Here is a 14,045-nt window from a genome sequence, read left to right as displayed (position 1 = left end):
TCGCATGAAAAGTGTGGGTGTATTTTGTGTTGTATTAAAAATGAACATCACGTCAGGTGATTTACAAGTGTTCAATGGAAAAAAAACGCCCCGATTAGACGTTATTACATCACATCTTTAAATAGTTACAAATGCCAAAATTTATTTGATACTTAAGAAAAATGGAGAATGTTTGTGTTTCTTGAAATTCTTGAGCACTTTTATCGTATTTACCAGAATTTGCTTTACAACTGGAATATACGGGATTATCGTGTATTGAGTAGCGACGGAAAAAGTAGTAATATATGCAGTAATAGATAGAAAGTATGGTTGATACGGATGTATTAAGGAATTGATCAAAAATGTTGTTATCAATGACATCATTGCTGTTTTTTCTTGAAGAGTCATAACGCACCAAATAACGTCTTTTTACGTTACAAATGTAATAAAAATAACATATAGAGGGTGCAGCCCATACCCCTCCCCCAAACAGCCCCGGGGCGTCTGAAAAAAATCCTGTGGAAAGCACTGGGTAAGTTTCATGCGATCGTGAGTGGCTGGGGGTAAAACAGTGATTTTAAGCTCATCAATTTTTTTGAAAAAAAATTATGAGCTATTGCCATCACCTTGGCGTTGGCGTCCGGTTAAGTTTTGCGTTTAGGTCCACTTTTCTCAGAAAGTATCAATGCTATTGCATTCAAACTTGGTACACTTATTTACTATCATGAGGTGACTGGGCAGGCAAAGTAAGATAACTCTGGCGTGCATTTTGACAGAATTATGTGCCCTTTTTATACTTAGAAAATTGAAAATTTTGGTTAAGTTTTGTGTTTAGGTCCATTTTATTCCTAAAGTATCAAAGCTATTGCTTTCATACTTGCAACACTTACTAACTATCATAAGGGGACTGTGCAGGCAAAGTTATGTAACTCTGACTGGCATTTTGACAGAATTATGTGCCCTTTTAATACTTAGAAAATTGAAAATTTGGTTAAGTTTTGTGTTTTGGTCCACTTTAACCCTAAAGTATCATAGATATTGCTTTCATACTTGGAACACTCGCAAACTATCATAAGGGTACAGTAAAAGGACAAGTTGCATAACTCTGGTTGTCATTTTTACGGAATTATGGCCCTTTTTTGACTTAGTAACTTTGAATATATGGTTAAATTTTGTGTTTCGATCCACTTTACTTCTAAAGTATCAAGGCTATTGCTTTCAAACTTCAAATACTTTCATGCTACCATGAGGTTACTGTACCTGGCAAGTTGAATTTTACCTTGACCTTTGAATGACCTTGACTCTCAAGGTCAAATGATTAAATTTTGCTAAAATTGCCATAACTTCTTTATTTAATGTTAGATTTGATTGATACTTTGACAAAACTACTCTTACCTGACATACCACAATAGACTCCACCCAAACCATCCCCCGTGCCCCCCTCCCCGAATCCCCCCCCCCCCCCCATTTTTTTTTTTTTTTTTTTCAAGATCATCTCACAAATGACCACCACACCCTCACACTATACCACCCCCCACCCCTCCCCCCCCCCCCAATTATTTTTTTTTTTTGAAACGGTTAAAAAACACAAATATTTATTTTTATTATTAGCTCATCTATTTTTTGAAAAAAAATTATGAGCTATTGTCATCACCTTGGCGCTGGCGTTGGCGTCGGCGTCCGGTTAAGTTTTACGTTTAGGTCCACTTTTCTCAGAAAGTATCAATGCTATTGCATTCAAACTTGGTACTCTTACTATCATGAGGGGACTGGGCAGGCAAAGTTAGATAACTCTGGCGTGCATTTTGACAGAATTATGTGCCCTTTTTATACTTAGAAAATTGAAAATTTTGGTTAAGTTTTGTGTTTAGGTCCATTTTATTCCTTAAGTATCAAAGCTATTGCTTTCATACTTGCAACACTTACTAACTATCATAAGGGGACTGTGCAGGCAAAGTTATGTAACTCTGACTGGCATTTTGACAGAATTATGTGCCCTTTTTATACTTAGAAAATTGAAAATTTGGTTAAGTTTTGTGTTTAGGTCCACTTTATTCCTACAGTATCAAATCAAAGCTATTGCTTTCATACTTGCAACACTTATTAATTATCATAAGGGGACTGTGCAGGCTCTCCACCCAAACCATTCCCCGTGCCCTCCCCACCCTCCCCCCCCCCTTATATATATTTTTTTTTTTTTAAGATCATCTCACAAATGACCACCACACCCTCACACTATACCCCCCCCCCCCCCACCCCACCCCCCAATTTTCTTTTTGAAACAGTTAAAAAACACAAAAATTTATTTTTATTATCCCCTCCCCCCCCCCCCGAATTTTTTTTTTCAGTTTGTCCACACCCCCACACTATACACCCCTCTTCACTCCACCCCTCCCTCCTTTGTGATTGAAATTGAGAGTCCCTTCACCTTTAAAAAGAAAATAGATGAGCGGTCTGCACCCGCAAGGCGGTGCTCTTGTTTTAACTTTCAATTACTAGATTTAATAACATTAGATGATATATTCTTTAATCAAGTTGCATTCATTACGTTCATACACCCGTATTAAACTTAGTTTTTGGGTGTAAACTGGAATCATGGTGGTTGTTCTGTTGGTTTTTATCATAGATTTAATCTCACATGGCTGGAAAAAAGATTCATTAAAATGACAAATATATAAAGAAGATCACTACACAATAACGGGAACACTTTTCTATGGTATACATAGAGGTTTTATGTGAAAACCATCAGCATAAAATGACTTTTTAAAACAGGCATCTTGTCTGGAGAAAATGAAAAAATAAAAATAAATAAAAATCGACCTACCCTATCTAGAAATTTTGGCAATGTTACCAGAACCACAACATTTACTTTTTTAGGCCTCAAGAAGAACTAATACTTACATGTACCCCGGGCACTCTTAAGTATTCTTACATGTACCCGGGTAGGGTAAATATACTAAAATATACCCGGGAATTTTAACACTAAATCTGTCTTTGTCGGCTATTTAAAAAAAAATTATGTTCACAGATATGTCAATTTTCTTATATATGACCTCTATATTATTGGAACTCATACTCAAAATACATTTTGATGCAGTTTTTAGATGGTCGCTTAGCGACCGTCTAAGGTGGTTAGTCTAAAATTCAGGTCGATACGCCTTAGCTACTAGGAGCCCAAAACCCGCTAATTATGCGTATCCGCGCTAGAAAGAGTTGTATAATTTATGCAAGAGGTTTGAGTTTTCCAATTATATTCATTCACAAATAAAAACATTATATTAATATCATGTTAAATGCAATAGTTTCGAACGGTGCTTTTATAGAAAAGAATCAATAAACAATGATTGTATTGTACGTGTCGCGGAGGAGATTGTTTATGAATGAATAAAATAGTCCACTTTCTGCAGCGTCTTCATGACGTAGTATTTTTGCTCAGTTCATTCATAATATGAGGCTATTAATAGATGCGCATGTCGATAAACAAAGGAAAGTTCACGGGCGATAACAACGCAATAGGTTACGCTCTCACATACACCTCAATGATGTAGTACAGGTCATTCGTAAATTGAGGCTATTAATAGATTCGGGAAAAAGTTTACGCTTATTTATATTCTCAATTTATAAAACGTTGAACATAAGTTCAACAATAACTTCAGCAATACGATAGACAATAACAAAAATTGTTTCATAATAGTAAACCCGAATATAACAAACAATTTATAATAATAATAATAATGCGAATGACCTGTTTCGTAACCTCGTTCATGCTACTACAGCAGGTATTTCTGGAAAACGTTCTTTGGTTCTCAACAGATAGCGGCGATCTTTTGTATTTACGGGTGCTAGCAACGCATTAGTAGAAGGTTAGTAGAAGGTTTAGCTTGTTTATATTCACAGTTATCAATACATAGACAGTTGGATATGAGTTCATCAATTACTACAGGCATACTATAAGCAACCTCAAAAATGCTTTATAATCACTAAAACCGAAAACAACTAAATATATTATATTAAATATATTTATAACAATGAATATCTTTTTAAAATGTAGTCGGCGTATACGCTGACTTTGAAATAAAGTTTGCAATTTACTTTTCTAAATAAATAAATACAATTAAACACAAGTTAAACTATTGTGTTGTGTTTTTCACGTGTAAGTTGCATATTCATGCATGAAATGTGTGTTAGCATTGTCAAACCACACATTAGTGTGAGTAGATAAAAAATATACTACAGGAGAGCGCTTTATATGTGTCCTCATAAGCCTTGTTATGAGTATCTTTCTTCACTATCCAAATATATTGTATGTTGATATTTGATTTAAACGCAGTTTTCTTTCCACAAATTTAAATCACACGTCCATAGCCCCGTCATGCGAAAATGGGTCTTATGCCTTTTGGCAAGCGTTTGTTAAACCCAACATGTGCATTTGCGCAGTCAGGCCATAGGCGATGCTGTTCGCTATAAAATCACTCAATATGTTATGTTTCTCCTACCAGACGGAGAGATAGCTGAGTTAGCTATTTATGTAATGGGCGCATATGGAATAAGACCCATTTTCGCATGACGAGGGTCATTACAAATTTCATTGCGAATTGAAAATACCACATTTAAGAACAATGCTTTTTGATACAAAATAGAATTCAAAATAGCAAACTTGTTAATAATGGCAGCCTATCCACACATTTAGGAATGATTTCCAGACGTGCTGACCAAGTACGGCAAACATTGTGGTATGATAAACGATTTTCTCTTATCGTGACACTATACTATTTCGCTAATGATTGTTTTCTCATCTTGGAGGCGAAAGTGACATTCTGCGAGATGGATTGTAACGCGTAATTGTAACAGGGCCACAATTTGTGTCGTTTGAGCATACAGAGAGTAGTCCGGAATTCCTTACACTGAACAGTGCTACATCTTTTGAATTGAGCACATACGCAGTGATGTAGCAAAAATTCAGAGGTTGTATCTCGAATCAGCATATTACATATTTGAAAATATTCATGCATGTCTGTTGGCGTTATGTAAAAGTCACTAAGATGAAAACTGAGTAAAACAGCTACGCCTAAAAAGCGCATTAGTACTCTATACCTATGTTTATATCAGCGTTGTTGACGCCGTGTGAACTGCCCAGGTAACAAGTAAAGCATAAACAGCAATGTGTATATACTTTTATTCCTCCACATACAAGATACGAAGATTATTGTATATTTATGCCCCCCTTCGAAGAAGAGGGGATATATTGCTTTGCTCATCTGTCGGTCGGTTGGTCCGTCCACCAGGTGGTTTCCGGATGATAACTCAAGAACGCTTGGGCCTAGGATCATGAAACTTCATAGGAACATTGATCATGACTCGCAGATGACCCCTATTGATTTTGAGGTCACTAGGTCAAAGGTCAAGGTCACGGTGACCCGAAATAGTAAAATGGTTTCCGGATGATAACTCAAGAACGCTTATGCCTAGGATCATGAAACTTGAAAGGTAGATTTATCACGACTCGCAGATGACCCCTATTGATTTTGAGGTCACTAGGTCAAAGGTCAAGGTCACAGTCACCTGAAATAGTAAAATGGTTTCCGGATGATAACTCAAGAACGCTTATGCCTAGAATCATGAAACTTCATAGGTAGATTGATAATGACTGGCAGATGACCCTTATTGATTTTCAGGTCACTAGGTCAAAGGTCAAGGTCACGGTGACCCGAATTAGTAAAATGGTTTCCGGATGATAACACAAGATTGCTTATGCCTAGAATCATGAAACTTCATAGGTAGATTGATAATGACTGGCAGATGACCCTTATTGATTTTCAGGTCACTAGGTCAAAGGTCAAGGTCACGGTGACCCGAAATAGTAAAATGGTTTCCGGATGATAACTCAAGAACGCTTATGCCTAGGATCATGAAACTTGATAGGTAGATTGATAATGACTGGCAGATGACCCCAATTGATTTTGAGGTCACTAGGTCAAAGGTCAAGGTCATGGTGACCCGAAATAGTAAAATTGTTTCCGGATGATGACTCAATAACGCTTATGCCTAGGATCATGAAACTTCTAGGTTCATTGATCATGACTCGCAGAATGCCCCTATTGATTTTGAGGTCACTAGGTCAAAGGTCAAGGTCACGTTGACCCGAAATAGTAAAATGGTTTCCGGATGATGACTCAATAACGCTTATGCCTAGGATCATGAAACTTCATAGGTACATTGATCATGACTCGCAGATGGCCCCTATTGATTTTGAGGTCACTAGGTCAAAGGTCAAGGTCATGGTGACCTGAAATAGTAAAATTGTTTCCGGATGATGACTCAATAACGCTTATGCCTAGGATCATGAAACTTCATAGGTTCATTGATCATGACTCGCAGAATGCCCCTATTGATTTTGAGGTCACTAGGTCAAAGGTCAAGGTCATGGTGACCCGAAATAGTAAAATTGTTTCCGGATGATAACTCAAGAACGCTTATGCCTAGGATCATGAAACTTCATAGGTACATTGATCATGACTCGCAGATGACCCCTATTGATTTTCAGGTCACTAGGTCAAAGGTCAAGGTCACGGTGACCCGAAATAGTTACATGGTTTCCGGATGATAACTGAAGAACGCTTATGCCTAGTTCGAATTTGTATATGGTGTCAAAAATCAAAAGTTTTGTACATGGAACTTTCATTATGAATTTATATTCTTGGTGAGATAGTTATTTGATATACCAAAAATATTCCTTTAATATGATGGTGACTGCAAATTTTCTTTATATTAAGTTCTCATTACCATTTTCATCATACTTTCTATGCTTTCAGAACGTCCAAAAAGCCATGTTGTTTTTATTTTGTCTAAGTTATTTCTATGAAATAATAAGGATGATAAAAAGTGCACACAAAACTCGACCCATGTGCTATGACACACACTTTATAAATTTGAATGGCGTGTGTTCATGTCAAACTTGCGATTGATTTTGAAAAATGAATTGCGTGTTAAGTTATGCAATAGCGAACATCTTCAGTGCCTTCAGCGCTTTGATTTTTTAAAGAGAAGTTTGTTTAAGATAAACAATATCGTTTTACGGTAATCGGTACCGCGTTTTACGACATTTTATTTTGGGCAGGAATACAACTCGGGTCCAGCCTAATATCAACCGGGTACGCTTTAGTATATATTTACCGTACCCGGAGTACAAGTCAGTATACTGAAGAGTATCCGAGCCGACAATGACCAATTGAGGGTCACTGGAAGTTGCAACTGGTAACAAGATTTTTCATAGAATCCAGGCGGTACTTTAATCGATAATATTAGCAACATAAACTATCTTCTGGCATGAATAAACACAAAAAGATGATTTATATATATCACTAATGCGTGAATTAAAACAACTTTTGTGATATGGTGTGCTCGCATGATAATGTTTCAAACAGGCTAACGGTACATGAACATGTTCAAGTTTTTGCAATTGAAAAAGCCGATTATTCCGATTTCAAAAATACACTTTGGATTCTCTCCGGATTCCTCCACCAGCTCAATCTCGTGTCTAATCCACCAATCGTAAAACATAGACTTTCTATGGAAAATTCATAAGAACCAATAGTCAATTAAAAACTTCTGCTTTTGGTGGGATGAAGTTTTTTTGTAAAGTTTTTGTTTTGAGTATTTCTCAACAAATGACTCGCTAATTGATATCGATGATGACAGGTATTGTGTTTGTAAAGATGAATTACTATTAGGATGATTTAACTCAATTTGATAGACATACGTGAGACATATTTTGTTACATGGAATTTTGTTTAAGAAGAAGATAGCTGAGCTAGTATGTACTCATAAAAGCTCAGAGCATTCAAGAAGAACTATTGCTAGGAGTTGCAACTCTTACTACCTGCAACTTTTTTTTTACAACCTGCAGCAACTACCAGTACCATTGAGTCCAATTGGGAAAAATATGTATGAAAACCCCTGAAATTGGGAAAATTCGTGTCATGAAGGTTTCATATTGGGAAATTGATGTATTTGAATGTTTGCTCCCAAATACTTTAAAATTGATAACTAAGGGTTATCTAGTTGTAAATATTTTATTTACTTGGTTCAAGCCATAGAGCTGCATAGGGAAACTAAATATTATTTAAAAGAAAAAAATATATTTATAACAGTCATAAAACCAGTCAGATGAATGTGAAAAGTCACTGGTTTGAAATTATATTTGCGTTATTTTGGTAAATAGGTTTGTACATGTACTGCTAATAAACAATGGCTTCACCCAATTATTAATCCAGTAAGTACTTAAAACTTAAGTCTAGCATGGCAATTAACATCTACTGTTTTTTTTTACTTAGAAAAGTTTGTTAAAGAAATTAGCATCATTTTTAGCCTTTATTTGTTCAAACTCTGAAGAATGGATTCTTTGTCAAAGTCTATTCTTTCTTTTTAAGTCAAAGAGTTTGTTGGTGACTACGGGCCCAGACATACAGGCATGTTGTTAAATACCTAAAAAAAATAGTAAAGTGACAAACCTTTTATTCTGAGGCCAAATATCTTCTCTTTTACGCTCACCTGAGCACAACATGCTCATGGTGAGCTTTTGTGCTCGCCTTTTGTCCGTCGTGCGTCGTCTGTAGTCAACATTTTGCCTTGTGAACACTCTAGAGGCCACATTTATTGTCTGATCTTCATGAAATTTGGTCGGAACATTTGTCCCATTGATACCTCGACTGAGTTCGAAACTGGGTTATGCTGGGTCAAAAACTAGGTCACTAGGTCAAAAAAAGAAAAACCTTGTGAACACTGTAGACGTCATATTTGATGCCCAATCTTCATGTAACTTTGTCAAAATGTTTGTCTAAATGATATGTTGTTTGAGTTCAAAAATGGTTCTGGTCTGTTGAAAAACATGACCGCCAGGGGGCAAGGCAGTATTCCTAATATGGCTATAGATAAACCTTGTGAACACTCTAGAAGTCACAAATTTCGGCCAATCATCATGAAACTTGGTCAAAACATTGGTTTCATTGATATCTCGAACGAGTTCGAAAATGGTCCAGATCGGTGAAAAAACATTGCCACCAGGGGGCAGGGCAGTTTTTCCTTTATGGCTATAGTAACACCTTGTTAACACTCTAGAGGCCACATTTATTGTCCAATCTTCATGAAATTTGGTCAGAAGATTGGTCTTTATGATATCTTGGATGAGTTCGAAAATGGTTACGTTTGCTTGAAAAACATGGCTGCCAAGGGACGGGGCATTTTTCCTGATATGGCTATATGTGGCTATAGTTAAACCTTGTGAACACTCTAGAGGCCACATTTATTTCCAATCTTCATGAAATTTGGTCAGAATATTGGTCTCAATAATATCTTGGACAAGTTAAAAATTGATGCCGGTTGGTTAAAAAACATGGCCGCCAGGGGGCGGGGCATTTTTCCTTATATGGCTATAGTCAAACCTTGTTAACACTCTAGAGGCCACATTTATTTTCAGATCTTCATGAAACTTGGTCAGAAGATTTGTCCTAATGATATTTTGGATGAGTTCGAAAATGGTTTCGGTTACTTAAAAAACATGGCCACCAGGGGGCGTTGCATTTTTCCTAATATGGCTATATATATCATGCTTTTGTAAAACCTTGTTAACACTCTAGAGGCCACATTTATTGTCCGATCATCATGAAACTTGGTCATATGATTTGTCCCAATGATATCTTGGATGAGTTCGAAAATGGTTCCGGTTGGTGGAAAAACATGGCCACCAAGGGGGCGTGGCATTTTTCCTTATATAGCTATAGTTAAACCTTGTTAACACTCTAGAAGTCGTATTTATTGTACGATCATCATGAAACTTTGTCAGAAGATTTGTCCAAATGATATTTTGGACAAGTTCGAAAATGGTTCCAGTTGCTTGAAAAACATGGCCACCAGTGGGCGGGGCGTTTTTCCTTATATGGACTTATGAATCTTCATGAAACTTTGTCAGTATATTTGTTAAAATGATATCTTGGATGTGTATGAAAATGGTTATCATTTGTATATTCAGATGAAGTGTCAGTGCTGAGAGCAAGAATAGAGCAGTTAGAGTTGCGTGAACAGCAATTTATTAAGCAACAGCAAACAAATGAAGTTGAATTTGGACAGAAAAGGGCCCGTTTTAGGGAATTGTTCCTGCAGAAAGAAGGTACATCAACTATTTTTGTAAATTCAGCATGACTGCAAATGTGATCCCTGAAAAATTATAATTTTATATAGTTTCATCCCATTTTGAATGGAAGAAGTTTTCCCTTTTTTGGAGAGTCTATAATTAAATGTTATTTAGGGCATTATTGTACAAATTACCAAACATGGATGCTGATTTTTGTCTTTGAGTCTTATGAAACTGCAGTGCTTCAGAAAAAATAGAATAAATAATGGACTAACAATGTTTTTTTTTAATTAGTATATCTTTTGCTAAAATACCCACATTTGAAACTTCCTTTAAAAAAAAGATGCCTCAGAAACATATGGAATCCATGCTTGTTTGCTACTTGTGTCTTAATAGATATATTGATGCTTCATTAATGCCTGTACATGGTATCGTTTAAATAATTGACTCATATGAATTCACAAGTTTACATCTTAAAAGTAATATACCATTAGAATCTGTATCAATACCTGTATGAATTTCAGCGGAGTTGAAGACCGTGTCTGACAAGTGCTACGGCTTAGAGGGAGCTCTGCAGGAGACACGGGGGGAGCTGGAGGATCTCAAGGCAGCTGTAGCGGTCTCCGAGGCAAACAAGGAGGAGGAGATCTCTAAGATACGACGCCACTGTCAACAAGAGGTCCAATCCATGCAGGCGCTTCTCAGGGGTAAGTTAGAATCCCACTTGCCCCCTTTTTAGCGCTTGCAAGGTGTTTGATTTTTTCTTGTTAACAAACCTTGCAAAATCTGCTTGACTTGTTTGATGCATTTAAAAACTGTCTAAATGTCATAGGATGAAAATGTCTGTCAGATCCAAAGTATTTGTGTATAATTTTGTCTGATAGTTAGTTTATTTTCATTTTAAGTTTACTTTCCAGAGCATAACTTTGCCTAGCATTAATGGATTTAAAAACAGCAGCATTGAAAAGCAGAATGAAAAGGAGTTTTGTATGCAAGATCCATGAACTAGCTTCCCTGTCAAGGTCACCATTCATTTGAAAGATTTAATTGAGAATTTCAGTCGTCAACAGTTTTTCTGGAGTATATCTTATTTGAGCATGGGTGGGTTTTCAAATAATTGTGTGTAAGTGACAAGCCTGGTCTTTAGGTACAATATTACAGTTCCAATTGAAATTTTAATTTACAGAGAATAGTCCTTGACTCATAGACTTGAGTATACATTTTTCTAGCATTGATTTATTTATAGCGTGACTTTCCAAAGTCTTTGATGAGCTTGTTTCACAGGATTTGCTTTAGGGAATATATTGAAATTTAAGCAAAATGTTTCCCATATTAAAATGACGCCTGACACCAAGTTTGGTAACTGATGTTTGAAAATTGAAATAAGTAAATGCCTTTACATGTATATACTTTGATATTTGAATATACATGTATAGGCAGGTTTGAGTTGTTTGGTAAGCTAATTTTTAGCTCACATGAGCACAATGTGCACATGTTGAGCTTTTGTGATTGCCTTTTGTCTGTCATGCATCTTGTGTTGTGCATGGTGCGGCGTCAACATTTGTTATGTTAACACTCGAGAGGCCACATTGATGGTTCAATCTTCATGAAATTTGGTGAGAAAATTTGTCTCAATGATATCTTGGATGCGTTTGAAAATGGTCACGGTTGGTTGAAAAACATGGCCACCAAGAGGCGGGGCATTTTTTCGAATATGGCTATATATGGCTATAGTAAAACCTTGTTAACACTCTAGAGGCCACATTTATTGTCCGATCTTCATGAAACTTGGTCAAAAGATTCATCCCAATGATATTTTGGATGAGTTCTAAACAGTTTATTGTAACGTGTGCAAATTCTGACGGGCCATGTGCAAAGTCATGTGTCTAGCAATTGCAACATAAATATGACGTATGCAACATACACATAACAAATACATATGGAATTTACTGATGTTTTGATTGCTAATTATTATATGTAAATAAACAAGGATTCTTTACTTGTGATAAAAACACGGATAGTCCAACACTAATTGACATTTAATACCCGGAGCAATCAAATGATGGTCTAGGGGTGACTCCCTTTTGAAGATTGTTTGTAATTTGGGTTATTGCGTTTATACAAATTTTGATTATTATATTTATTCAATAATGCCCCAAATTAATTGTAACGTTACAGCTTGAGTAAAACCTTGTTAACACTCTATAGGCCACATTTAGAATCCAAATATTATGAAACTTGGTCTGAATATTTTTCCCAATGATATCTTAGACGAGTCTGAAAATGGTTCCAGTTGCTTAAAAAACATGGCTGCCTGGGGGCGGGGCATTTTTCTTTATATCATGGCTATATATGGCTTTAGTAAAACCTTGTTAACACTCTAGAGGCCACATTTAATTTCCGATCTTCATGAAACTTGGTCAGAACAATTTTATATATCTTGGATGAGTTCAATAATGATTCGTTTGTGTTGAAAAGCATGGCCGCCAGGGGGCAGGGAATTATTCCTTGTATGGCTATTGTAAAACCTTGTCAGCACCCTGAAAGTTACATCTATAGTTCACTCTTTATGACAATTGGTCAGAACATTTGTTCTAATGATATCATGGGCTGCACTGAACATGTATTTGTATTTCAGGTGAGCGACTTTGGGCCTTTCAGGCCCTCTTGTTAAGGAAGAGCTTTAGCAATTTCATTTAAACATTTTTTCCATATCAGTATGATATATTATGCATTTTAATAATATATAATTAAAGGATGTTTATTAAATTAAGTTATGAAAGGTATCATTATGTAGAATCAAAATGCAATTATAGCATACTAAACCATTAATGAACCAATGAACCTGGGATATGGTAAACCCTTTCAGATAATTGATATATTAATTTAAGCTCACCTGAGCATAATGTGTTTATGGTGAGCATGTGCCTTGTGCGGCATCAACATTTGCCTTGTTCACACTCTTGAGGCAACATTTTTTGTCCGATCTTCATGAAGTTTGTTCTGAAGTTTTGTGCCAATGATATCTTTGACAAGATGGAAAATGGTTCTGGTTGGATCAAAGACGTGGCCGCCAGGGTGTGAGGCATTTTTTTAAAAATGGTTAGAACAATCTAGAGGCCACATTTATTGTCCGATTGTCATTAAACTTTGTCAGAAGATTTTTCCCAATGATATCTTGGAAAAGTTAATAAATTATTAAAGCTCAGTTAAAAACATGGCCACCAGGGGGCTGGGCATTTTTCCTTATATGTCAGACTAAGTAAAACATTGTTAACACTGGATAGATAGATAGATAGATTTATTTCGGCATAGGAAGCATATACACAGTTCACAACATAACATAGAATAAAATAATAAGCAATTATTAAAAACTATATCATGTACAATAAACTATGACATGCTCACCAAACCAAGGATAACACAAAAAAGAGCAAGCCCTTATTTCCATTGTGGTCCTTATTATTGGTGGCATGACAAAAAGAGGCAGACCTTAAACATAACTATGTTGACCTTAAACATAACTATGTTCATAGTAAAATAATTATTTAATGAAATAAAAAATATATATCACCGTTCAAAAGAGATCAAACTAATTATCACAGTAGTGCTCAGAAAATATGACAGGAGCTGGAAACTGAGATCAATTGATAATGTTATCAATTACTGCAACACATTGATATTTTGACAGTTGTAATTTGATGATATGAGGTATCATGAATTATCTAAATTGAATATATTGCTAAAATGTATGTTATGAAGTATGAACTAATAATTATTAAAAATAAAAACCTAAGATGAAGCAAAGACCTATTATATCTATAGGTCTTTGGATGAAGTTAATATCTGCTTATTAAAAGTGAAAAGATACACATATATAAAAAATTAAATATTATTCATTAAATGACTTTTAATGGCAACCTTAAAGCCTTCTAAC

At 35.8% G+C, this 14,045-nt stretch overlaps 1 protein-coding gene across 2 annotated transcripts in view; it reads left to right on the top strand.

Moving 5' to 3' along the window:
• LOC127854935 (rab GTPase-binding effector protein 1-like) overlaps window positions 1-14,045 on the top strand; it is a 73,685-nt gene that overhangs the window by 2,297 nt on the left and 57,343 nt on the right. For both annotated transcript variants that reach the window (XM_052390098.1, XM_052390087.1), the window contains exons 2-3: window positions 10,007-10,144; window positions 10,633-10,815. In XM_052390098.1, coding sequence (XP_052246058.1) covers window positions 10,007-10,144; window positions 10,633-10,815 — 321 coding nt within the window. The remainder of the gene's footprint in view (window positions 1-10,006; window positions 10,145-10,632; window positions 10,816-14,045) is intronic.

This window comes from Dreissena polymorpha, chromosome 1, assembly GCF_020536995.1.
Source record: "Dreissena polymorpha isolate Duluth1 chromosome 1, UMN_Dpol_1.0, whole genome shotgun sequence".
Lineage (NCBI taxonomy): Eukaryota > Metazoa > Mollusca > Bivalvia > Myida > Dreissenidae > Dreissena > Dreissena polymorpha.
Note: the sequence above shows the minus strand (reverse complement) of the source record. Positions and strands in the feature narration are given on the sequence as shown.